The following is a 24256-nucleotide window of genomic DNA, read 5'->3' as shown; positions in this document are numbered from 1 at the left end:
CCACCATAAACAAGGCGGAAGCATCCACCGCCCTGGTTGTCACCCGATTACGTCGCCGCGCTCTCCCCATGCTTTCCCCTCATCAATGCACCCCTTCCTCGGCTCAAACGTTTCGGATTCAAAGCTATGGATCCTAAGCATGTAGTAGACGAGGAGCCTGAGCATGGCACAGGCGCTGTCTCGCTGGCCATGGTGATAATGTCCCATCAACAACTACTGACGCAGGCGCATCAGCTAACGCGATGATTGTCTAGAGTTCGATGGCAGAGACAATGCGTCCACTTTTGTCTAAGCAAGCGCGTAAAGCCTACTTGGGCACTCTGCTATTTATTTTGACAGCTATAAGCATGGTTTTCATCTCCGCATTGGCGTATGCGATCTTCTATTACAACTTCATCCCGCAGGTCGGGCTAGAGCGCATTGTTCACATGCAGTTCGAGTGCGTCAAAGACCCAAGGTTCAAGTTGATCTTCGGCTGCCTTAGTGAGGCTACCGCTGGAAGGGTTATTCATGGCTGACTGTCTTCTTTCTTGCGCATAGTGATGGCCATCCCTGGGGAGTCGCGTCCTTGGGTTCGGATTTGGTATCTCTGCAGATGTATGATGTGCAGGTAGAACTTGAGCTACCACGGACCCCCTCGAATGTTGCTGCTGGCAATTTCATGCTGGATCTGGCGCTCTATTCTCCGCCGTCAGCATCTGCAGAGACTGGGTCGAATACGTCGACTACCCTGCTCTCCCAATCGCGCCGCTCTGCTATTCTCACTTACGCCTCCCCTCTGGTTGACACAGCGAACAAGCTGGTCTTGATGCCATTCTATGTGCTTGGATGGAATCGAGAAGCAGAGAAGTTGCGGGTCGGCATGCTTGAGAAGGTCCAGTTCCCCCGTGGGCAACGTAAGGTTCCGTCCAGCTTGCGCCTTGAAATTCATAGTGCGGAGAAGATGCAAGTCTACAGAGCTAGGGTGATGTTCAAGGCGACATTCACTGGACTACGGTATGCTCCGTCCACTTCTTTGCAGCAGCCAGGTCTATTCTTTCCAAGACTAACCAGAGGCATAGGTGGATCATGTACAATTGGAAGCTCACGTCGTTTGTCATCTTTGGCTTCATGTTCTGGAGCGTTTCCATGGTGACTGCGGGAATGGTGTGGGCTCTACTGGCCATCGTCTTCCACCACCCGAAGGAGGAAGGAAAAGATGTCGTCAAAACAGAAAGTGGCAGCGAAGCAGTTGTCAAGTCTGAAGATACTGACGAACCACCCTCTCTTTTCGATGTTCCTTCCGAGATTTCTCACATCAGGGGTACGCCGATCAAGCAAGAGGAAGATCTGGACGATGGGGGGAGCGATTCAATTGAAGATACGGACGGGGATCGTGGCGCAGAGTCCTCGGATGTTTCAGGGACTGGAACTGGACTCGAAAGTGCCCATGCACGAGGGATTCAGCGGCGACGTAGTCACCTCATCAGGGCACACTCCTAGCGATAATCATATTCGCTTGTGTAATAATTAAGTCGATACCCAGACATGTGGCTTGATCAATCGAATGAGATGTACCGCGAAGCTGGGTTGAATTAGTTCATGATGACCATGATCCATGATTGTTAATTAGTTATCGATAACGAGACGAATCGGAGCGGCAGGTGGAGCCTGGTTCGCAAGGAACGACGAAAAGGCGGGGAAATCTGCCGTGATCTCTGCCTCTCTGCCCCTCTTCTTCACCTTTCTCCTACTCAACTCCCTTCGCTCCACCTTTGCTCTTGTTGCAATGCATATTCTAGTAAGCACATCAGCTATCCTGTCTATAGCACCTCATCGGACTTTGTCCATCTCAGCCCAGGCTGACGGGTTTCTGTGCAATAGGTTGTCAACGACGACGGACCGCCGTCGAACCAGTCTTCGCCGTATATCCATTCGCTCGTCGTCTCGCTACAATCTGTCGGACATACTGTTTCGGTAGTACTACCGCATCAGCAGCGGTCATGGATTGGTAAAGCACACCTGGTCGGGGCTGCGGTGAAGCCCACCTACTTCCGGCCTGGGACTTTGCACAAGGACGATGGAACAACTCACGAGTTGCCCTACGGTATGAACGAGGTTGACGACGAAGAATACGATGGCGATGAGTGGATCCTTGTCGACTCGACGCCGGCAAGCTGTGTGCAGATCGGCCTATACCACTACTTCGAGGACCGCGGTCCGATCGACCTGGTCGTTTCTGGGCCGAATTATGGCCGGAACTCGACAGCGCTCTTTGCCATGTCCAGCGGAACGATTGGTGGCGCCATGGAGGCTGCCGTCTGTGGGAAACGGGCTATCGCTTTGTCCTACGCTTTCAGCTCGCGCCAGCATGACCCCATCGTTATCGCGGAGGCTTCGCGGCATTCGGTCCGGTTGATCGAGTACCTTCACAAGAACTGGGCGGAGGGAGTAGATCTGTACAGTGTCAATGTACCTCTGGAGCCTGGTGTGAGCGAGGCCAAGGTTCTCTACACCCAGATGCTCGATAATCGCTGGTCGTCTGGCAGCTGCTTCAAGGCTGTGGAGGCTTCTGCATCGACGGACGGCCCGAGTGCGCATGAGCACAAGCTGCGGGAAGAAGGCGAGGGTGCCGGGAACGCTCTGGCTGCAGAAGGGAACAAGCTTTCGATCAAGCGATCTCGCATCCAACACAAGCACTTCGAGTGGGCGCCCAATTTCACGGATGTCTACAGAAGCGTGGATGAGGGTGCTCCCGGAAACGACGGGTGGGTTGTGAAGGAGGGAATGACTAGGTTTGTGGTGTTTAGCCCGATGCTCTTGTCAACTGCTGCTAATCCTTCACCGCAGTGTGACGCCGTTGAAGGCCAATTTCATGCACACGCCCGGCATCGAAGGGGAGATCAAGCTGTGAGTGATGTTTATTGCACGGCAGACGAACGGCCGAATCTATACGACCCGAAATGCATACCTGCACATATCATAGAGAAGAGCTTTGCGCGCTTGTCAGATATTCGAGAGCTAGTTTTATGCCTTTCGCGCCTTCCTTTCACTTCTTGCTTCCCTTCAATTCTATTTTGCAGTGCTTTTTCATACCGCAGGACGGCCGGGATTCTGATAGATCATGTTCATGTAGACCGGATAATAATGAGCCTACATTATATACCCTCGTGGACAGTGACAACCCATACGTCCAGAGTCTCATGGAGCAGGCCCTGCAGCGTCGCCTCGGCGCCGGCCACAGTCGCACCATCTCCTCCCTGGCCGACCTCCCGTCTCCCTCCGCTCCCGTGTTCCAGTATCGCGAGTACGAACGCCTGGATTTCGAGCACGCCATGATGCACTCCTCGTCGTCCCTCGCGAACGCCTACATCATCCGCAAGGCGCTGATTCGCAAGCACTACCTCTCCAACACCGTCACGAACTGGGTGACCAAGCACCCGGACAGCGTGTTGGCCAAACACTTCAAGTTCGCCTGCGACTTCGAGCTCGACTACGCGGAATTCCTGGACGACGCCCTGCTGGAGGCGTACGAGCTCCGCGAGAGCCTCGACCGCAACGAGACCCTGCCCGAGGCTGAGAAGGAATGGTGGATCCTCAAAGCCGGGATGAGCGACCGCGGCAACGGCATCCGGCTGTTCAACAGCGAAGACGGACTCCGCGAGATCTTCGAAGAATGGGATCCTGATTCGGATGACGACGAAGACGAGGAGGAGGGGGGTGACTCGGAGCGTCCCACCAAGTCCAAGGATGACGACGACGACGACGACGACGATCACGGCGTAGTCACCTCGCAACTGCGCCACTTCATCGCGCAGCCGTACATCGACCCGCCGCTGCTGCTCCCCTCAGCCGCGAACCGCAAGTTCCACATCCGCACTTACGTCCTGGCCGTCGGCTCGCTGAAGGTCTACGTCTTCCGGGAGATGCTGGCCCTGTTCGCCGCGAAGCCCTACTGCGCCCCCGCCGACGAGGCCGAAGGCGATGCTGTCACGGACCTGGCCCGCCACCTGACCAACACCTGCTTCCAGGACGGCGGCAGCGCTAATGAGGGTAGTGTCCGCCGCTACTGGCAGCTGGACGAGACCGTCCCGGACCTCGCGCCGGACTGGAAGGAGCACCTCTTCGATCAGATCTGCGCCGTCACCGGCGAGGTCTTCGAGGCCGCCGCCCGCGGCATGATGGTGCACTTCCAGACCCTCCCCAACGCCTTCGAGCTGTTCGGCGTCGACTTCCTCGTCGATCACACCGGCAACGCCTGGCTGTTGGAGCTCAACGCCTACCCGGATTTCGCCCAGACCGGTGAGGAGCTGAAGGATCTGGTCGTGGGCCGGCTGTTCGAGGAGACCGTTGATGTGGCTGTTAAGCCGTTCTTTGGGCTCGGAGAGAAGACGGCCGTCCAGGGGACGGAGTCGATGAGGCTAGTTGCTGATTTGGAGTTGGGGCGGAAGGATTAGCATTGAGGCAGTGTAGGTATCAAGGAGTGTGTGTGTGTGTGTGTGTGTGTGTGTACTTTGCTAGAGGCGTTTGCGCTGGGTGGTTGGATATATGGATGAGTTCGATTTAAAACAAAAGTTTGGGGGGATACTTAGAAGTGGAAGGAGTTTTGCTTATCTGGGCCAGTACATATATACTCTCGACAAAACAATCAGATGTATTACTATAGTGTTTCGGAATGATAGTCATATTTCCAGCTACGAATTTGTATGTATGTCTCCGAATCGAACAGTGAGCGAGCGAGCGACCTTCACAGTCCCTTCAACTCTATCGCGCATAAGAGGAGGGGAAGCTGCAAGGAAATCATCCAAACCGCTGCTTCGCCAACGTCTTCAGCCACCCGATCGTCTCCTCCTCCTTCGCGCGGTACTTCTGCAGCCGCTCCTCGCGCTCGGCCGCGCGCGCGCGCATGATCTCCTCGCGCCGGAGCTCCCGCTCGTTCTTCTTGCGCTGCTCCCGCTCCCGCGACTTCTTCATCGCCTCCAGCTCGTTCTCCCCCGACCCCAGCAGGTCCTCGTCCGGCACCGCCGCCGCCCCCGGCGACCCGCCGCGCCGCGCCTCCGCGAACGCCCGGTTCGCCTGCGCCGCCTCCTGCCGCTTCTCCATCCGCCGCTCGTGCGTCCCCGGCTCCGCCCGCGGCGCTACCTCCTCCTGCATGTGTCGTACTTCTGCGCGGTGGGCGCGCACCTCGCTTCGGTACTGGGATTGTGAGTCCTGGCGCGCGGCGAGGGCGTCTTCGCGCACTTGTTCTGTTTTTGACGGTTAGTCGCTCGCTTGTTTCCTTGTCATGTCACAAGGACTATGGGTGTTGCAGCGCGAGGAAAGGGAATGCGGTGGGTTGGGTCTGGGAGGGCTTGCGTGGCGTTACCTTTCCGCAATTCTAGGTCCTGGATCGTGGGGATCGTGGGCCCGGATAGGGATTTGTCGGGCTGGGGGAGCGTGGGGCCGTAGTCGTCTTCTTCGTTGTCATTGTTCTCGTTGTCGTCGTCGTGGATGTTGTGGCGGTCTCGTTCGGAATGACGCTCAATCTGCTGGTCGTGGGCGGTGGTGGAGGAGGATTGCGGTCCGGCCGTAGGAGGATGAGAAGGAGGAGCGTCGTCGAGATTTGACCGCGCCCGATCCAGCATCGCGGGATCGTACCATCCTTCTGCTAGTTCGCCGTGGTTCCTGATATATTAGTCTTAGGGGTTTATTGCTCCTATGTGATTTTTGGACACTTGGGGGGGAGGGGGAAGCGGAGTGTTGTTTTGCGCAAAAGTATAAAACAGCAGGCGGGGACGGGACAAGAGCGCTAGGTACCATTTGCGAATAAAACTCTTCCAGCGGCCCTTGACTTCATCCTCCGGGAGGTCCTCGACGTAGAGCCCTTTCTGAATATCGAGGTACATGGCGAAGAGCGGGGTGAAGGTGGTTAGGTCGTGTTTGGTGAGTTCGCGCGAGCCATAGGGGAGGACTCGGGGCTGGGGCGCGGCTTGCGCTGTGTCCGCGGTGCGGTGGGAGGAGGAATGATGGTGGTGACGGTGCCGGCGGTGGCGGTCTAGGTCCTCGTGTTGGGTGTGTCGATCGCGGTGGGTGTCTGTATGGCGACGGTGGTGGGAGCCGTGGTGGTCATCGTGATGATGGCGATGATGGTGATGGCGTCTGCTTCGGTGTCGGTCTGTTCGGTCTGTTGTGTCCGGGGAACGAGTGCGCGATCGGGTGCGGGAGCGATGTCGAGAGGCTGGATCAGTGCGACCGCGATGGTGATCTCGGGAAGACATTGCGTTGTATTGTTTATGTTGTCTGTGAAGGGCGGGCCAGAGAAGCTGATCCAGATGGAAGTGAAGAGAGTTGGATGGCGGAGTTGACGATGCCAAGCTTTGGCGGCGCCGAGGCGGCGGCGTTGGGGGAGAGTGCGGAGGTACGGAGTACAGTACTGTGCATACTCATTCATACAATACAGGATTTACAGTGAGGAGATAATTAGCGGGTGCTGTAGCGATCGATCAATTGCTTGCTCTGCGCTAATCAATTTTGGCATGACCTGCAATCTTTCGTGCTAGATTCCTCTTATGTTGCGTCTACTATACAAGTGCGAGACTGTTATTCTCAAACGTACAACCGCTGCATCATATTCATCTACATGGCATCAATGACAACCCTACCCAGGGCACTCGGATAGGTGAAATGACAGAAAGCTTCGCATGAGTATGTGTGGGGTATTGTCTAGCTAGCTGGGGCGCTTTGCTGCTCACTGGCCGTGGTAGTGGCGGCGGGGTTGTCGGCGGCATTCGATGGCGCCGGGGAGGCTGTCTTGGATCGGTTGGCAGCCGCCATCTGCCAAGCAGGGATAGAGGCAGACCGACCGAACTGCGAAAGAGGGTTGTTGCCCAAGGATGCAGTACTGGCGCTCGGACTCGGCTGAGCCGATTGCGATGGCTGCTCAGTCGATCCCGCAGTGGATCCGTTTGTTGCGTTAGAGGCAGAGGCCGATTCATCTGCTGGCCGTGAAGCAGTCGGAAGAGGGATGCCGCCCACAGCCCGTCCAGCGATGGACGAGTTGGCACCGCTACCACCGCCACCAAGTCGATTTCCCAGAAGAACTTTCAAGCTCTTCAATTCAGTGCTCAGCTCCTTCAAACGACTCTCGTTGCCTTCGCGAGCACTCTCCATTGCCTTCGGAATGGCGTCTTTCAACGACTTGACTTCGTCGCTAATGCGGCGGGTCTCGTCGTCCCTCCGACGGGATGCGTGCTTCATATCGGAAACAAGAGTCTCTACCTCTCTGAGGGCAACGTCGAGTCGCTCCGATCGCTCTTCTTCTGCAGTCTTCAGAGCGGCTGTGTCGGTGGAGAGTTGATCGATAAGCGTAAATGCACGGGAGAACTGCTCATCAATATCCTGCTTGTCCTGTTCCAGCTGTGGTGGTGTGGGGGGTGCGATCAAGGGTGTGATATATCGCTTGATAAATGTCAGCTCCTTCCGCAGCACGGCTGTAGGTCAAATAAGGAAGAACTGACCTTCGTGATAGTGTACAGCCCGTAACCGACACCACCCACAACAGTAGCCATAATAAACCAATCCCGCCAGTCCCGCTTTGGAGGTCTGCCGTGACGGCGAAATTAGCATTCCCGAGAATATCCTAGCGGACAGCCACTTACTCTGGCGGAGGCTGCCATTGACCATACGGTGGATAGCCATATCCCGGAGCAGGTGGTTGAGGTGGAGGGGGTCGGTAAACTGCTTGTTGGGAAGAAGGTTGATAGCTCGAAGATGATGTCGCCGCGGCCGCCGCGGCCGGATCTTCACCTACTCGCGAAAGAGCGACATCAATCTCTTCTTTCGTTAGGTTCTTTGACTGCAGGAATGCGACTCGCTTTTCGATCGGCGAAGAGGCGACAGACGGGTCTTGGAGAACTATCTTTGAATTAGAGACCGCAACAGAATGAATAGCATTGCAGCGTGCCGATGATTACCTACAGGTGATCTATGATGTCGAGGATGAGAGTCAGCTCCGATTCCGGCAACAGCACATGACAGATGAGGCATTGAGGCAATAAACCTACAGCAGACGAGATAAGCTCCTCGCGAACCATGATGACGGGTCCACCAGGGACTCTGTTTCGGTTGTGACGAAACGAGAGTCTATCAAGCGACAAGTTGCGCAGTGAGTGAGAATTGAAAGGAACACGGAGGCGGAAAGCGAAGTGGAAGATTAGTAGGAGGAGGAGGAGGAGGAGGAGGAGGAGGAGGAGGAAATTGGACCTCGGAAGTTGGGGAGGGCAGGCTAGGACGGTACTGTCTCCGTACTAAAGCAACTAATCACAGCCGGTACCGCGGCGGATTCGGCGTATCCCCAGAGGGGCCCGTGATCATGGGAGGATCATGGTTGAATGATCCATGATAAGAGTGGCTCAGTCCGGATCCGGTTAGTGCAGCTCTTCAGCTCTGCTGTTGTTCCCAGCCAGCTCACCGCCTGCTATTTCAAGCAAAGTGGCATGTCTTGTTTACATCCATGATCTGCCCGCTCGGTTGCTGCTGCCCGTCCAAAATCTCCCCTCATTTCTACGGTCAAAGCTGGTGTTCCAGCTTCGTGCTGCACAATCACTTCAGCTTCTGGCTCTCACTTCTCTTGGAATACCCCGGTTGGTACTTTGGGCCGATTTTGTGATTGCATCAAATCGACAGCTGCAGTCGCGGCTGCCTGCTCATCATGTCGCAAGATACCGGACTGTTCAGCATCAGGCGCCCTCGCGAGGTATGCGCCCCAACTCATCGCACCTGCCATGTGCCTACATGGATGCAAAAAATCTCAGATTCGAAGTAATGCTGACTGCCACATCTAGTCGATGGCGCTTGGAAGCGTTCAGAACTACTCCGCTCTTCCCCAACCCTCATCCGCCCTCAAACGTACCAGCTCTGTTGGATACCAGAACCCTCCCTTCACTTCCCAGCACACCCGCTCCATGTCGATTATGAACTCTGCCAGTCGCCCACAACAGCCGAATTTTCAGCGATCTTCATCGGGTGGGGGTCTTGGTGCAGACGCCGGTCTCTCGTCAGTCCGGCGCTCGGTGTCGAGCAATATCTTCCATGGACCCAGCGTGGGACGCCCCAGCCTCGCTCCTGGAGCTATGGCATCCAATACAGTGGCTGCGCAGGCGTTACAGCGACGGAGTAGTGTGTTCTCACGCCCGTCCATGGGTGGCGCCATGGCGCATCAGTCGTTCTTCACCCAGGTCCCCACAGTAGCTGGTGTCCCAAGAGACCCGAGACCTCTCAGAGACAGGTCTTTCCAGGCGCGGATCGGCCAAGAGCTGTTGGAGTATCTGACACATAACAACTTTGAACTTGAGATGAAGCACTCACTGGGCCAGAACACGTTACGGTCACCGACCCAAAAAGACTTCAACTACATCTTCCAGTGGCTATATCATCGCATCGATCCGGGCCACAAATTTCAGAAGAGCATGGATGCGGAAGTGCCACCGATATTGAAGCAGCTGCGTTACCCCTACGAGAAAGGCATCACAAAGTCGCAAATCGCAGCAGTTGGCGGCCAAAACTGGCCCACTTTCCTCGGCATGCTACATTGGCTTATGCAACTAGCGCAGATGATGGATCGGTTTCTTCTTGGGGAATATGACGAAGCCTGCGCAGAAATGGGCGTAGACGTCTCGGGCGACCGTATCATCTTCCGATTCCTTACAAGTGCCTACCATGATTGGCTTCAGGGTGGGGAGGAGGAAGATGATGAAACGGCAGAGAAGAGACTTGTTCCACATGTTGAGATGATGGCACAGGATTTCGAGAAGGGCAACGAGAAGTATGTGCAAGAAATGCAGGTCCTCGAGGCTGAGAATCGGACCCTACGCGATCAGATTGAAGAGTTGGAGAAGAACGCCCCGGATATGGCCAAGCTGGACAAACATTTCCGCATCTTGGAGGACGACAAAAGAAAATTCGAAGATTACAACCAGAATGTGCAGGGCAAAATTGAGAAGTACGAGAATCGCATCAAATTCTTGGAGGACGAGCTCAAAAAGACCGAAGCGGACCTACAAGCGGCGGAGGATGAACGGTCCGGGCTCCAGGCCAGTGTTGACCAGCAGGGCCTGACTATTCAAGACATCGATCGTATGAACACCGAACGCGAGCGGCTGCAGAAAAACCTTGAAGACACTGTCAACCGGTTGGAAGAAACGCATGCCCGGGTCATGGCCAAGGAGGCGGAAGCAAGCAAGAAGCTAGAGGACTTGGAGGAAGTGGTCAAAGCCTACAACACTCTCGGCTACCAAAACAGTTTGATCCCATCGTCTGCCGTGAACGCCAAGGGGGATGAATACGAGCTAAGTCTCATTGTCAACGAGAGCAATTTCTCGTCATCTCAAATTGGTGGTCTCCCAAACAGAATCTCTCCAGAAGGAGACCGACTGCTTGCGGAGCCTTTCACTGGATACCACCCGGCTCACTTGTTGAACCTGGACTTACGTGGTGCCGTTCGTAGTAATCTCCAGACTCTCCGCAAGGACATTAACGAGCGCCGGAAACGCGCAATTGACGATGACATGGAGCGTCGCAATCTGCTGGACAACATCAAGGAGGCGATGGACGAGAAAAGGAGCGAAGTCGAAGCCTTGGAACACAAGCGGCGCGCCGCCGAAGAGGAATTTGAAAGGCTCAAGGAGATTACCACTACTCAGAAGCTGGCGTCGGATGCCCAGATTGAAAAGATGGAGAAAGAACTGGCCAAGATGCGCGCTACGCTCAGCGAAAGCGTTCAACTGATGGAGCAGCGTGAGATGAATACCAACATTGAATACGAGCAGTTGACGCTCCGCGCGAATTCTCTACGGGAAGAACTACACACAAATGTGGAAAGCATGCTGAATGATGTTATTCGCTTCAAGGTCCATGTTCAGAAAGGACTGGAAGACTACGAAAGCTTTGTCGTTGATGAAGTCGAGCAAGAGCTGGGAGGTGATATGCAGTTTGCTGAAGAAGAGGATATTGAGATGGCTACTGAAGAGTTATGAACCCGGTTGAGCCAGAGTGAAGGCTCACATTCATGAGAGAATACGCTGTTCGAACCACAGGGTTTGTTATTCGGGCTGGGCTTGGCTTGTTTGGGGTTTGATTCTCGGCGCTATTGGTAGGTTCTGTTGTAGTATGGGCCACGTTCTGTTCATGTCGGTTCATATTAGGTCTGGTCTTTCTACCTTTTTGTTTCATTGATACCTTTGGCCACTGGTCGCTGTTCGAGTCGAGTCATTGATCTACCTATCTACCTTCATACCTTCAGGGGTCGCATATACATGAATTCCCTTTGATTAATGTGTTACATAAGGCACTGTTGTATTTTGATAGCATTGTCTGAACCTTGAAATGCCGGATTCAATCACCGCCTGTGCAGTACATTAAACCATGTAAAGTATACTTATTGTGTGCATTGTTACTGAGTGAATGGCGCATCACTGATTGGCGATGGATAAGCCCCGTGGCTGAGTCAGCATGTAGCTATCAGTGCTGCTTTTGCCTTCATCTGTAAAAAGTTCCTCCCGCCAGGAACTTTTCTCAGCGCCAATAACTTCCAAAGAATCTTTTTCTCATTGTCAGGTCCGTCTCTTTATTGTCTTACCAAGAATCACTTCCCACATAATACAGTCTTCTCTGGTTTTATGGTATACATTTGACCTGGTCCCTGTGACTAGACATGCGTCACAGAACACTCGTTCAACGGTCACTTCGAGTTTTGGACTTCCTCCGCCCGTAAGCCACCTCCGCTAGTACCACTATCGTGTCATGAAAAGGTGCTTGTCCTCAGCTCGTCCGCTGCGCCCGCATCATGGGCCTCCTCGAATCTCCTCTCCTTCGACCGGTCATTTCTGCGGAACCCATGCCTCTTCCCCTCCCAGCTCGCGCTGGGCTTCCTCCGCGTCGCGGCGACGTGGGATCTACCAACGCTTCGCCACAGACAGCACAGCCTTCACTTATGAATTCATCAGTGCCCAGGGGATGAGGAAGATGCCGCAACCGAGAATAGGTGAAAAGGAACACGACCCCAATGAACGCTGGCTCGGACTGCTGGAGGAGCATTTACCACCACCGTTGCGCAGGGGCTACAATGGGGAGGCGGAGAAGAGTTCGGAACATTCCTCCGCCGATTCGTCGTCTATGGCCCAGGAATCTTTCGCAGAAACTGTCGACATGACCAACACGCTATATCGAGCCCGAAAGCATCGAAACCTGGACCTGTTGACTTATCTTGGTTTTCGGTTGAACAATTGGGCTGCTGTGGATTTCATTTTAGGTCGTCTGCTGGACGCCTCCGAAGCCGCCACTGACTTCTCGCGGCGCTCGCGGCCACCAACCTGTGTGCATTGGGCCCTGGACCCCAACTCGACGCTTGATGAGCTTTCCCGTCAACCTGTAGATTCTGCGCCTCCTGCTGCACCGGCTCTGGGCCACGGCGCGTCAAATGACCCGAAATTGATTGCGCTGAAGCACGGTACCGCCAGGCCCTTTGCTGCCGAATTAAATGAGCGCTTTCTGGCGCAGATATGGCAATCGCTGGGTGCCCTTGTACTAGACGCCGCGGATGCATCCCCCAATGAAGCCAAGTTGGCTATGTCGGTTGTTCTTCGCACTCTTGCCCGTCTACATACCTCTGGCGCTATATCCGACAGGGTTTATGATTGGACTCCGCCCCTTCGATTTCAAAGCTCATTTCGGCCTCCAGGGATGTCCTTGCTCAAGTCCTCAATTATGCAAGCTCTGACTGATGCTGCGTGGATGGAGTACGAGGCAGACATGGCTGACAAGGCTGCTGCAGTAGGCCAAAAATCACCCTTCGTTCCGGTCAACCCGGTCATCCGTGAACTAGGACCATCAATTTGGATGGAGTTGATTCTCTGGTGTTGTGTCGAGCAAGGCTTCACTGAAGAAGGGGTGTGGCTCATAGAACGAATGAAGAGACAGTCGGGCGACATCCGCTGGACGGCCAAGAACTGGAACAAGCTGCATATGATCGACGAGTCCGCACGAGTTTGGAAGACTGATATCGACCTGGAAGGCAAATGGCGTGAGCCACAGGACCCTGGAGTGCTCTACAGGCGACTTCAGGAGAATTACGTCAAGAAAAGGCTTGACCTAACTCCCTTCGTCGGGATGGGTGAGCGAACGATTAGTGAGGAAGTTCTATGTGCATTGTTCGACAGTCTCCCAAACCTGGCATATTCAGGGACCGGTTTCCGAGGCATGTCACCCAGCCGCATGGCGTCTTGCGTTTTCTCATTAAAGTTCATTCTCTCTGCACCGAGGGTTAGGCGTTTGTTTGTGACAACCCAGAGATTTAATTCTTTCCTCATGCGGGTGCTATCAGCTGGAGGGATCAACGCTCAAAAGGACCCTCTTTGTGTTGTTGACCTTCTTAAGACCTCACCGACAGTGGTGCCGCCTTGCGTCCCGCCCTACGTGCAAGTCACGGATATAGGGCATCTCAAGAGCTTGCATCAGTGGGATTTCTACAATCAAACTCTGGCGCCAGTTGGCCTGCTCGAATACACCCTTAGGTATTCTTCGTCCTTGCGACGGTCTGGGGAGGCCTTAAGAACATTTGCCTGGCTGCAGGAAATAGAAGACGAAAGCAGACAACAGCGGACAGACGAATCCTTTAATTTGGAAGCTGTAGGTGCTGGAGACTCGCTCGACTCTTCTTTGTCACCCATGCCGCATCTGTCGAGTGTGACGCTGGCCGAACTGCTCGACTTGCTCACTGCGTCACGGGCTTACGAGTCCGCTGAATGGCTATTCTCTGCTACAGACGTCGAAAGGCCTGCTATCTCAGAGGACGTGTACGGTGACCAGAACATAGCACCATCGATCCTTCGCTTTGCCGCCGCCACGAAAAACAAAGCTCTCGCTGAATCCGTTATTGGATCTCTTCAGCAGCCTCTTTCCACTAACACCTTGCGTGCCCTTCTTAACTACCGCATAGTTCAGGGCGAATGGGATTCAGTGGTAACAGTGTTCGAGTACCTTTGCCGCCACCGCCAGAAGTCCTGGGGTCACAGCAACGTTGCCACCTTGGCAGCAGAGATCATCCGTCTGGAACACGCGATCCAAGAGCTAGGGGAGGGTCCGGAACGCCTCGGTACAGACTATGAACGGAGGCGCGCCAGCCTCGTCAGTTCTTTTGACACAGCGAAAGCAATCCTCGGCCGTCTATTTACCGGAGAGTTCAACGAACGCCAGGGCCCGATTCTATCGAGCAGCGCTGTTCCCGTCCAGGGCCAGGACTTCCAACCACGTGTCCTCGCGAGTTTTCGCCGCATTTTCCTCGATTTCGTGGATTCCCCTGCCCTTCGTGATGTCGCCACTTCCAGCACGCATCGCCTAAAATTCAAGGTCACTTCGCGCACTCTGATTCCCTACATTCCCTCGACCGCGTTCCACCAGATCCTTGAAGCCGTCGTTGACACGCAAGGCAGCGCCGCGGGCATGAACCTCTACTTCAAGACCTGCTTGGATATTCTCTCACCGGAAACGGTCAGGATGCGGGAGGGCGGCATCCCGCGCATGTACCTGCACTCCGAACGCGTCCTCGAGCGAGCCGACCCCCACTTTGACCCGGTGTACTTCTGGGGCAAGCAGGAGAAGTGTGTGATCCCGAACTTGAGTACCATTCGGATCATCCTACGGGCAGCGATGGAGGAATACAACGCCAACAACACGGTGCATGAGGACAAAAGTCACGATGACGACCACGACACCGCGGAATCGTTCTTTGATGAGGATGCACAATTAAAAGACTACTTCGAGGGCAATTACTGGGCAAATATAATCAAGGCCCGAAAGGCGGCGGCAGCGGCTCGGTCTGCCGACGGCGCCCTGCATCCTCGGCGCGACCAAGGTCAGCCAACAACGCTGCCCGCGTTCGAGCCACGGTCCACAACATTGCAGCCAGACCCTAAGTCCGTGTCGAGAGAAGCGCCACACATCCTCGCCGACCTACCCGACCATCCCCGCGAGCGCCCCCAGAAGCTCCTGAGCCGGAAGAACCCGTCCTGGCCCGTCCTCGACTTCTGCATCAGGCGCTACTTCCGCTTCGGCCTCTCCTACCGCGAGGTCAACCGCGAAACCGGCGGGTATCTGTCCCTGCAGCGGCGCGAGTATTGGGGAGAGAGCGTGCCGGGGCCCGAGCTCTCCGTGCGCACCCTCCCGGACAAAACCACCCTGGTCGGGCCCGAGTGGATGATCCGGAGGTCGCATGCGGCCGGGGACGTGCGGAAAAAGATCATCAAGTGATCTTTCCTTTATTTTTTATAGATTCCACGGTCCGCGGCGATGTGGCTATTGTATAGATAGACGTTCTGATTCTTTCCCCCCCCTTCTTCTGTGTGTGCGTGTGCGTGTGCGTGCACCAAGGGCCCAGGTTTCTTTCTGACCCCGGGGTCGAACTCAATGTGTTTATGTGTGTCTCTATGTGTGTGTGTGTGTGTGTGTGTGTGTGTGTGTGAGAGAGAGAGAGAGAGAGAGAGAGAGATGATGTATATAGCTCGACCTGTACAGTTACTAGGACCTCTTTTCCTACATGTTAGATTCACATACCACTCTGTATATTGATTTGCGCTTTCAATGCCCCAGTATGAGCCTTGTCGGTCCCCCTTCTGTTTTGTCCCAATAGACCCTTGAAACGAAGGTGCTAGAACATCCTATACTGTCCCAAGATTCACGCATGTCAGTAGGGAAAGGGAGCCTCGGAGGTGACATGACGGGGCGTGGCGTGGCGTGGTGTCTGAAATCGTTTGCAAGCTAGTTCAACCCGGTCCCGGACTTGCTGCGAATAGTTGTATCTGGCTTAAACCATGTCTTGAACTAGTGCTAGATGAGTTTGAAGCGATAGTTGTACACAAACTGCCTACAATTCAACAGTAAGTATTTATAACTATTGACAACTACTCATAGTCACGACTATACTCAAACTGTTCAAGATTAACTAAATGTGGTTGTGTATCAGTATGTTGATTAAGGTACTAAGTATTGACAGGGTCAAAAGATGTATAATCCTTACTGTCCAGTCAATACTTATTTTAAATAGAGGTTAGGGGACTGTTGACCTTGTTAACGATATGGTGTTAACTGGTTGATAACTAACTGTTTATCAACAGTTGCATGCAACTGTTGTACCCCAGTTCTTTAACAGTAACATACTAACTGCAACGTCAACACCCCTCTCCAACTAGGTAAACCGTCACCACCGAACCCACCCGTCTATGGCAAACAGAAAATGGAAAAGGTAGAGAAAACTCGAATATGGTATTCCCGATCTCCGGAACGAGATCTATATAGAAAAAAGGGTGTTATGAACCGAGAGGGAAAAAAAAAAACATATACACCAAGCATCCCACCTCATTCATTGATTCATCCATCCGTTAGATTCATGACAAATTTCCATCAGCGCCACTAAAGTCAGGCCTCGCCGCTCAGGCCAGGCTCTTTTCCCGTCTCGCCTGCCTAGTACTCCACGTAGCAAATTTACCGCCGTACACAAAGCCCAGAATATTGCTCGCATAGAAAACCAAATACAAAGAAGAAGCAGGAGAAGAAGTTGGAACACGGTTGCGAATAGAATATAAGGCAGGAAGCAAGCGAAACAGAGACAGATATCAGAGCGCGTTTGACGCTCAATATACATGGGACAACGTCGCGAAGAGGAGAATCAAGCTCGCGCACGAACTCAGAAACGCTGTAATGGATCTTCAAAGCTTCAAGACCATGGTCAACGATAGTCAAAGAGAAATTTAGGTAGGGGCCAACCGAATTGTGTGATATCATGGTGCATCGTGGCAATGAGAATTGATCACTGGGAGTAGAAAATAGTACTGTCAGACCGACTTTCCAAGAAGACAGAAAGTCGAATTGTACTTGTCACCCCCAAGGTTGATCCTCATCCCCGGAGGATGGGAAGAAAGAGCGAATAAATTCGCCGCTGATCGGATCATACGGAAAATATGCATCGCCGCCGGGACTGGGGTCGGAAGGCATGAAACTCATTGGCATGCCCGAGTGCTGTTGTTGATGTTGTTGGTATTGCTGCTGCTGCTGCTGCTGTTCATCCTGAGGGTTCATGGTAAGTGACAATCCAGAATCATGGTGCAGATTGGACACTTGCGACGCAACAAGAGATTGGTTCATGTCAGCAGATGTGTAGAAAACGGGACCTGAGTTAGCGGTCTGTCCGGCTTGATGTTGGCCAGGTTGAGTCACATCGTGTGGCCGAGGGTCGTATCCAAAGACGGGCATATCGCTGATATCGTAGTCCATTCCATAGGAAATTTGCCGGAGACTACCAAAACACAATTCCCAGGCACGTCGAGATGCCAGGCTATTTTGTGCCATCGCAAAGAGCCAGCGGATGGCCTTCTTTGTAGATTCCAAAAAGGCCATCTCATCCTCTGGCTTGTGAATACAGCCAAAGGATAACTCCAACAGTAAGACCGAGGTCGCTTGCATCAAGTAGTGCAGAATACACCACCAGGGGCATACTTGGTAAAGACGGGCTGCATCTGGCACATCCGGCATCAAGTCGAGCATACGTCGAGAAGAATCCAAGGTTATTACCGCCATCTCGTGGCTGAAGGTTGGCTTCTTGCTAGCTGCCGTTTGCCTTGCATCACGACGACAGAGGCATGGCCGTCCTAGAGTAATCCGCGCGCTATAGTAGTGGAAAGCGAGGAAAAGCTTGACACGGATTACATCCGTGCTCTGGTCTTCTCGTCGCGAGAAGTCGTACGCTTCATGGAGATTTTGGTACCAAAGGTCAATCCGAGACCGAAGTTCACCAATCCGGTTCTCAATGTGACTCCATGGGATGGAAATACAATCAAGTGAGTACACCCGATTGACAATTTCTTGTGCAATGACCGCGAGGTCGACATAATAGAGAAAGCCTAGGGCGCTGCTCGGGGGCAGATTTCGCAGCCACGAGGTATCGCGCGGTTGATCTGATGCTTCGGCTTCTCTACCACCCTGGGGGTTAGATGGCATCTGGCGAACGGATGTAGAAGCAAGGGCGGATTCGATGTAGTCTTGACGGATATCTGGGTTGTTAAGGAGCCTGGTCGCAGCCGGCTCCGAGAGCTGTTCCTCCTCGAACGGAAGTGGCAATGGCGTCGTGCAGATGCCATCGGCGATGCATGAAGCCCGTCCTGTCATGATACCCAACATGTGCTCAAAGGTATACAAACACCACCAGACACGGTAGCGTGCTTCTTTAGAGATCTTAGCCGTGTTTTCGCTGGTATTCTTCATGTTGAGCCCTAATGTGATAGCAGACCGTACAGCCAGAGCTGCGATTCTCCAGGCCCTAGTTGATATACGTGTTAGATGGAACAACACACATGATGGTGTGTACTTTAACTGCCTTACCTGTTTATTTGGTCCGTGGAGAGTAGATAGTATGCGATTAAGCCTTCCACCTGAACCTGCTGAAGATCAGGATGACTAAATAGCACATCTCCGTTCATGCTAAGAATCCGAGCTCGAGTGAGATAGACCAGATGATCATTGTCATCCCCGCGCCAGGGCGCCTGCGTCAGATGGGCATGCTTGGCGGAGATGGCGAAAATCATATTGAGGATGGCTAGCCACTTGTCCCCGGGCCGAGCGGCGCTATCGAAGAAGGTTTTGTATTGTGCGGAAAAGAGGGTGCGGTTGACAATAGGAAAGAATGGGTGCACGGTCTCCAGGTAATCCTGAAAGAGTTGATCGGCCACCTTCCGTGGCGGCATCCAGTACACATGCACGGGCCCAGGAACAGAAATGTCCATGTCGTCCAGGTGGTAATTGACCGAATGAATCGCGAAATCGCTCTCTTGGTCCGCGTTGTAGAAGCCTGGCAGTCTGCGAGAACGTTGTTCGGCCTCCTTACGCACTCGCTGCATCCAGATGACCTCCGAGTTCTTGCCCATATAGCCTGTCGCTCGGGAACTCGGGGTTCGGTTTACATCTTCCTCGACACGATCTATTGCATCCAGCGATCCGATTGATGAGGTTGAAGATACGTCATCGTCTGCGAATTCGTCCTGCGGCGTTACGGAACTCGACTGTGCTTCTGTGGACGTCGCGGTGGTTTCACTACCCGAATGCTGATCAGGGTTAACCCAATGTCGCAGATTTTTTCAAGGGATATGAAGAAGCACAGAACACTACGGGCGGTGGAGATAACACTCACCTTCTCTAAAACAAGTTTTATTCGCTCGGCAGCGCGACCGTCCACGACGGAACTTAGGTCCCGCAGGAGGTTTTCATAATCGGAGGTCTTGGTAGAAAGCTTATTCAACTGCCTAAATACTCGAAGTCAATGGCCAGCGCAAGGGAAGCGTGCGATAAGATCGACAAACGTCTTGGTCCGTTCACGCCAGGAGATCGGATATCGGCAGCTAACCCGCAGCTCCTTGCACTGCCTACACACTGGCGTATCCCCACTACACTTGGTTTTGCGATGCCGACAAGATTCGCAGGCCAAAGGTACGCGACGAGCATAGCGTGGGGCAGCCCCGGAGCGCTGTCGGGGGATGGCAACCTTCTTGCTGGCGTTGGTGGTGGGGAGCAGTAGTTTTCTATCGGAGTTCGTGCCTCCACTATTGGTGGTGACGGTCGGATGCTGTGAAGGTTGTGATGACGATGTACTAGTCAGTCCTGGCGCGTTGGACGACGAGACTGACGGCTCTTCCGGATGGGGACGAAGAGGCATTCGACCTTGCAAATGGCTTTCATCCCCGTCCGGTAGATTAGATTGTGCTTCCATGGTGTTGTCTTTATCAGACTAATGAGTGGCAATGGAGGGCGGACGGCAGAGGGCGGACGACGGGGGGGGCGGGGGTTCGCTTCAATGATGGTCACTTGCTTTCGCTGATTTTGAGTTATCGGGTAAGTGGTTGACAATAGTGATATCGCAAAAAACTGTATATTATAATCTTTCGAGCCTAGAGCATGCACAGCCAAACAGAAACATGATGGCCGTCCGGCGGAAGGTTCCAAAGATGAGATGAGGCGATTAGAAGCGCGAAGGGTTTGCAGCCACAGCCAGCTGCAGCGCTTAGCAGTAGGGTCAAAATCGGAAGTGGTAAGAGAGCGAAGAAGAGGGGAGGGGAGTAATGAAAGAGAGGAAAGAAGACAAGCGGTGATACTCTGTGGAAGAGATATGGGAAGAGACTAAGGTACTACTCATACAGTGATGGGGAGGGGGAGAAGGAGAAAGAGTAGTGGATGCGGGCACTTGCCTGGCAACCATGCAGGCTGCATGACGGGCGGGCGGGCGGTGACAGTCACTACCGTTAGTACTTAGTACTCACTAGGTAGGTTTAGTACCTCGACTTGGTCCAAGCTCAAGACTCGATCGCAATCGCCCCGCCATGAAGTCATGATCATGGATCTTTCCTCCTTGTTCTGGTTCACGGGTTCCTGCCTTTCTTCGGTCTTCCACGAGTGCATCTGCCTTACGCTGAGATGTTTGGATGGTTTTTTCAAGTAGAACTTAGATTATACCATACAGAAAATGGTTGATTCACATGTCAACAAGAGTTACACTACTTATGCGTTAGGCAGCAATCAGGAAGATCTCTTTCGGCATATCTTAGTAGTCTAGAGGCTACTCGAGAGAATGACTCCCGACCGGGGGATTGGCCAGGCCATGCATGTCACCCTGCAAACTTGAACCATGCAGGGTTGGCTCCAACCTGAACGCCTCGAATAGTCCATGGAACGGGACAATAGCGTTTGCTCCCGAACGTCCAATCAATTTAGGGCTTGCTTACAATCCGCGAGGATACGAGGAAACTTTTCATCAAATCGGAGTCCCTTGCGGGGGGAGATTTGGAAGCTTTTTATTCCAAATGGCCACAGGCGCTAAACATACATGATTGCTGACATCATAACATAAGTCCCAGTTTTCCGGCGTTCCTTTTCTTTCTTTTTTCTTCCGATTTTCCTTATTTTGTTCTTCCAGTCTACCAAAACGTAGCCATCGCAGAACGCCGACAATCGCATCCGCATCGATCCAACCAAGCGAGACGTTTCAGATCAATCCGACCGAACAATCAAACAGAATTTTTCACGAGCAAACCGCAGACATTAAGATCAAGTCAGTCGTGGTGTAAGCGTGAGCGTGAGAAAGAGAGAAAAGACGGAGGACAGGAAAGAGGTGTAGTAGGAGTATATGTACAGGAGGAGCGGGCGCTTCGGCTGTCGCCTAAGGGGTGCGGAACGAAGATAAGGCAAGTGCCGCGAGCACGCATTAGAGATAAAAAAATATACAGGGATATAGCAAACAGGTTGCGAGTGACCTGTTGAGCGCGAGCCAATCAAGGCTAGCCAGTTTCGAAATGGAGTGGAGAGGGGAGAATTCCCGCTGACTGGTGTCTTGTTGTCGCGGGAATCTAGAGATCATCAAACATCTCATCGAGCTCATGAACATCGACCGTTTCCGGACTCTGTAGCTCTCGCCACGAGTCGAAACCCGTCGCTCCGTCTGAGCGAGGCAGCGCGCGAGCTCCTAGCGAGACCTTGTCTTCGTGCTCAGCCAGATCTGCCATTTTCATGTCCAGATCAGGCATCTCACTGTTCAGCATGTCGATGGGACGCTTCAGCGTCGATACTGAGGGAACGGTGGGGTCTTCGGGTAGACTGATCTGAGGGGCACGTCCAATCGCTTCCGACTGAGACTCGCCATCCAGTCCGTCATCCGAAACCACACTCGTGCCAGACGAGATAGATGAGGCCACCGATGTGAGAGAAGGGGAAGGAGAAGTACCGAACAGAGCCGCCACGGCCGCCTCGTCGAGATCCTGCTGTTGGAGGTGGCCTTGGAGAGGAGAAAGTTCAGGTAGACCGCCACGAGAAAAGTAGTCGTGGGTAGGCTCATCAGCCATGCGATCCCCATTAAACGAAAGGTGACTGTCGTCCACGGGGGTGCCGCAAATAATCATGCTATCTTCGTGCAACTCGTTGAGACCTTCCGATAGCGCAGAGAAATGTGTGGTAGAGGGCTGTTGCTGTGCTTCTTTTTGTTCGGAAGCCCGCTCACGGACAGCGCTCGCGGTTTGTGTGAATTCCTTCTCATCACCTTCCAGTGGAGGGGATGCAGCCCGATTCGAGTGCATCAGTCGGGTGTGGTGATCTCCAAACTCAGTACTCGACCGGGAGGTGCTGGCGGAACCCGTGCGACCATCCAAGTCAATGTGTTCTTCGTCGAAATCGGGGGAGGACAGGTCGACCTCGGGACTGGGGCTGAGGCGCGACCGCTCCCGCGCCAACGCGTCTTCCTCATCCAGATCAATACTCGTCACGCTAGGCGTCATATCCTTTCCTTCCACGCCAGGGATTATGACATCGTCCGAATTCTCTGGGATGGCTTGACGGGGCGAAGTTGTCAAAAAGTAGTACACCTTGCGTGGGTGGATGGGAATCAGTTCCTTGGCCACAGGGCAAGGCGCCAGTGCAGTCCAGGGGCGCTTCATATACGCGCTTAGCCGTGAAGACAGGAGAGCAGCGGGGTTGGCAGAACTGTTGGAGGCGCAATAATGTCAGAATTGCAAGACGAGATAAGAGTAGAACGGCTGCGGGACTTACTTTGCGACGCTCTCGTTCAGCGCAATGAGAACAGCGGCCAATTCCTTGACCAGGTGAGGACGATTTCCCGTCTTCTCCAGCTGTTGAATGACGCCGACCACGATGTCATCGTTTATGCCTTCTGTGTCGATCTTGGGGGCGACCGTGCGATCGGTGGGAGAGGGAGGTGGCGTGTGCTCCAAGGCGCTGCGCCGACCCGAGGAACGAACAGGTGTCGGATGGTCTTTGCTATCTGTAGCGCGCGTAGTGGTGGTGGAAGGCTCCGGCGATAATGAGGAATCGTGCGACCGTTTTACTTTCTTGGACGGAGGCAGGTGGTCGTCAGTCGCGTGCGGAGATTTCGAAGTGGACGGAGAGCGGCGGGACGAGTTCGGAAGGTGAATCCCCAAGGAGGGGAGCGACAATGATTTGCGACGGGTATTATAAGGCATGTTTTTTTCTGAATATAATAGGATCTGAAGAGAGAGGAGGCGAGGAAATAATAGGATACAAGAGGAAGCAGGGAAGGATAAGCAACGCGATAGTATACTAGTAAATCCGAGCACGGGTCGACGGAACAATACAGTATAGGCAAGACAGGAGAGCACGGGGACTAAGAAGAATAAGGAGAACGAGTCTAATAACACACAAAATCCAAGACACAAGACAAGGTTAGAATGGAGAAGTAGATAATGGAGATGGGGGAGGGGGGCGAAAGTCGGATGTTACAAAAAGAAGAGGAATGTATGATGAAAAGGGGGGGAATAGGTGGTAGGATGAATAGTAAGGAAGAAAGATGGGATGGGATGGGATGGGATGGGGGGGAGAGGGAAAGGGTGGTGGTGGGAGATGGTTAGTTTCCGGCTAGGGGAAGGGTGGATGGATGGATGGGTGGATGGAGGGAGGGAGGGATGGAGGGCCGATGTATGATGAAGATGGCGGCACCGAGAAAAGGCAAGATGGAAAGTCGAGGGAATGGGAATGGAATAATCACCGGAAACTTCGTTGGCCAGTGAGGGACCACCGAACCGTCGGAAGAAGTAGAAAAGGGCCCAGTCTACTGTATGGTAACGGTAAGAGCCAGAAATGGCGAAGAAAAAATAAAGTAATAGAAAATCAATTAAGGCGGGCGGTAGGAAGAGGAAGAGGAAGAGGAAGAAGAAGATGGCCTGAGGAATCCCACTTGGTTGCAGTGGTGGTGGTGGTGGTGGTGGTTGTGACTGACAACCATCATCTCTCACTGCCAGATTTTTTATTTTTCCTTTCGCACTTTACTTGCTCTCGAGCCGGCTGAAAATCAGCACGGGTGGATGTTTTAGGGTGGCGGTAATTGGTCCGACCCGATGATGGAGCGTTTGATGGTCGTTTTAAGGAATGTCGGGAAGGAACTTTCTTCTTCCTGCTCCCTAAAAAAAATTACCGCCAGAGTCATCCATGATGAATAATAATAATTTGACTCAGCGTTCAAGGAAAAAAAATTGTTTCCTATCCTAGCGTTGGCAGGTACTGTAGCTGCCAGTACGGAGAGTACTAGGCGGATTATTGTTTTTGTTTACTCTCAGTGACTCCTTAACAGCCTTCTTTTCCCGGCCAACAACTTCCATTCCCCCACCTCCACCTCGAGACGCATTGGGAAAAAGTCAACAGGAACAGAGACAGACTATCTATTTTAGAGTCAGAGCGATCCTAC

The 24256-nt window shown here is 53.3% G+C and overlaps 7 protein-coding genes across 7 annotated transcripts; 4 read left to right on the top strand and 3 right to left on the bottom strand.

Annotated features, from left to right (window-relative positions):
• Window positions 1–126: 126 nt before the first annotated feature.
• Window positions 127–1482, top strand: BO82DRAFT_376868 (seipin; the record flags this gene model as incomplete). The annotated part of the gene is made up of 4 exons (XM_025637549.1): window positions 127–192; window positions 255–439; window positions 541–996; window positions 1062–1482. The coding sequence occupies 4 exons, from the start codon at window positions 127–129 to the stop codon at window positions 1480–1482; spliced, it is 1128 nt and encodes a 375-aa protein (XP_025489167.1).
• Window positions 1483–1768: 286 nt separating this feature from the next.
• On the top strand, window positions 1769–4436 carry BO82DRAFT_376867 (putative acid phosphatase; the record flags this gene model as incomplete). The annotated part of the gene is made up of 5 exons (XM_025637548.1): window positions 1769–1780; window positions 1864–2774; window positions 2830–2889; window positions 2990–3061; window positions 3101–4436. 5 exons carry the CDS (start codon window positions 1769–1771, stop codon window positions 4434–4436), a joined length of 2391 nt encoding a protein of 796 aa, XP_025489166.1.
• A 343-nt stretch (window positions 4437–4779) lies between these two features.
• On the bottom strand, window positions 4780–8180 carry BO82DRAFT_385552 (uncharacterized protein; the record flags this gene model as incomplete). The annotated part of the gene is made up of 8 exons (XM_025638186.1): window positions 8022–8180; window positions 7936–7942; window positions 7617–7872; window positions 7476–7560; window positions 6711–7416; window positions 5776–6223; window positions 5345–5643; window positions 4780–5225 (listed from the first exon to the last, which is right to left on the bottom strand). The coding sequence occupies exons 1-8, from the start codon at window positions 8049–8051 to the stop codon at window positions 4780–4782; spliced, it is 2277 nt and encodes a 758-aa protein (XP_025489165.1). The 5' UTR covers window positions 8052–8180.
• Window positions 8181–8668: 488 nt separating this feature from the next.
• BO82DRAFT_341652 (kinetochore-associated Ndc80 complex subunit NDC80) lies at window positions 8669–11323 on the top strand (the record flags this gene model as incomplete). The annotated part of the gene is made up of 2 exons (XM_025633557.1): window positions 8669–8713; window positions 8802–11323. The coding sequence occupies 2 exons, from the start codon at window positions 8669–8671 to the stop codon at window positions 10989–10991; spliced, it is 2235 nt and encodes a 744-aa protein (XP_025489164.1). The 3' UTR covers window positions 10992–11323.
• A 198-nt stretch (window positions 11324–11521) lies between these two features.
• On the top strand, window positions 11522–15558 carry BO82DRAFT_356956 (uncharacterized protein). Its single transcript, XM_025635877.1, has one exon. It carries the CDS (start codon window positions 11758–11760, stop codon window positions 15259–15261), a length of 3504 nt encoding a protein of 1167 aa, XP_025489163.1. The 5' UTR covers window positions 11522–11757; the 3' UTR covers window positions 15262–15558.
• Window positions 15559–16767: 1209 nt separating this feature from the next.
• BO82DRAFT_148950 (Zn(II)2Cys6 transcription factor) lies at window positions 16768–19916 on the bottom strand. The gene is made up of 4 exons (XM_025630153.1): window positions 19359–19916; window positions 19190–19301; window positions 18385–19103; window positions 16768–18322 (listed from the first exon to the last, which is right to left on the bottom strand). Exons 1-4 carry the CDS (start codon window positions 19763–19765, stop codon window positions 16885–16887), a joined length of 2676 nt encoding a protein of 891 aa, XP_025489162.1. The 5' UTR covers window positions 19766–19916; the 3' UTR covers window positions 16768–16884.
• Window positions 19917–21395: 1479 nt separating this feature from the next.
• BO82DRAFT_290180 (uncharacterized protein) lies at window positions 21396–23018 on the bottom strand (the record flags this gene model as incomplete). Its single annotated transcript, XM_025631675.1, has 2 exons — window positions 21396–22521; window positions 22588–23018. The coding sequence occupies 2 exons, from the start codon at window positions 23016–23018 to the stop codon at window positions 21396–21398; spliced, it is 1557 nt and encodes a 518-aa protein (XP_025489161.1).
• Between the last annotated feature and the right edge of the window lie 1238 nt (window positions 23019–24256).

Source organism: Aspergillus uvarum, assembly GCF_003184745.1.
Source record: "Aspergillus uvarum CBS 121591 unplaced genomic scaffold BO82scaffold_51, whole genome shotgun sequence".
In the NCBI taxonomy this organism is placed as follows: domain Eukaryota; kingdom Fungi; phylum Ascomycota; class Eurotiomycetes; order Eurotiales; family Aspergillaceae; genus Aspergillus; species Aspergillus uvarum.
This window is presented reverse-complemented; position numbering and strand designations above follow the sequence as displayed.

Coding starts and splice junctions, on each gene's coding strand:
- BO82DRAFT_356956 (XM_025635877.1), top strand. CDS start 11,758: ATGAAAAGGTGCTTGTCCTCAGCTCGTCCGCTGCGCCCGCATCATGGG.
- BO82DRAFT_148950 (XM_025630153.1), bottom strand. CDS start 19,765: ATGGAAGCACAATCTAATCTACCGGACGGGGATGAAAGCCATTTGCAA. Junction 19,104..19,189: donor TAAAACTTGTTTTAGAGAAG/GTGAGTGTTATC, acceptor AACCCTGATCAG/CATTCGGGTAGTGAAACCAC. Junction 18,323..18,384: donor TCCACGGACCAAATAAACAG/GTAAGGCAGTTA, acceptor TATATCAACTAG/GGCCTGGAGAATCGCAGCTC.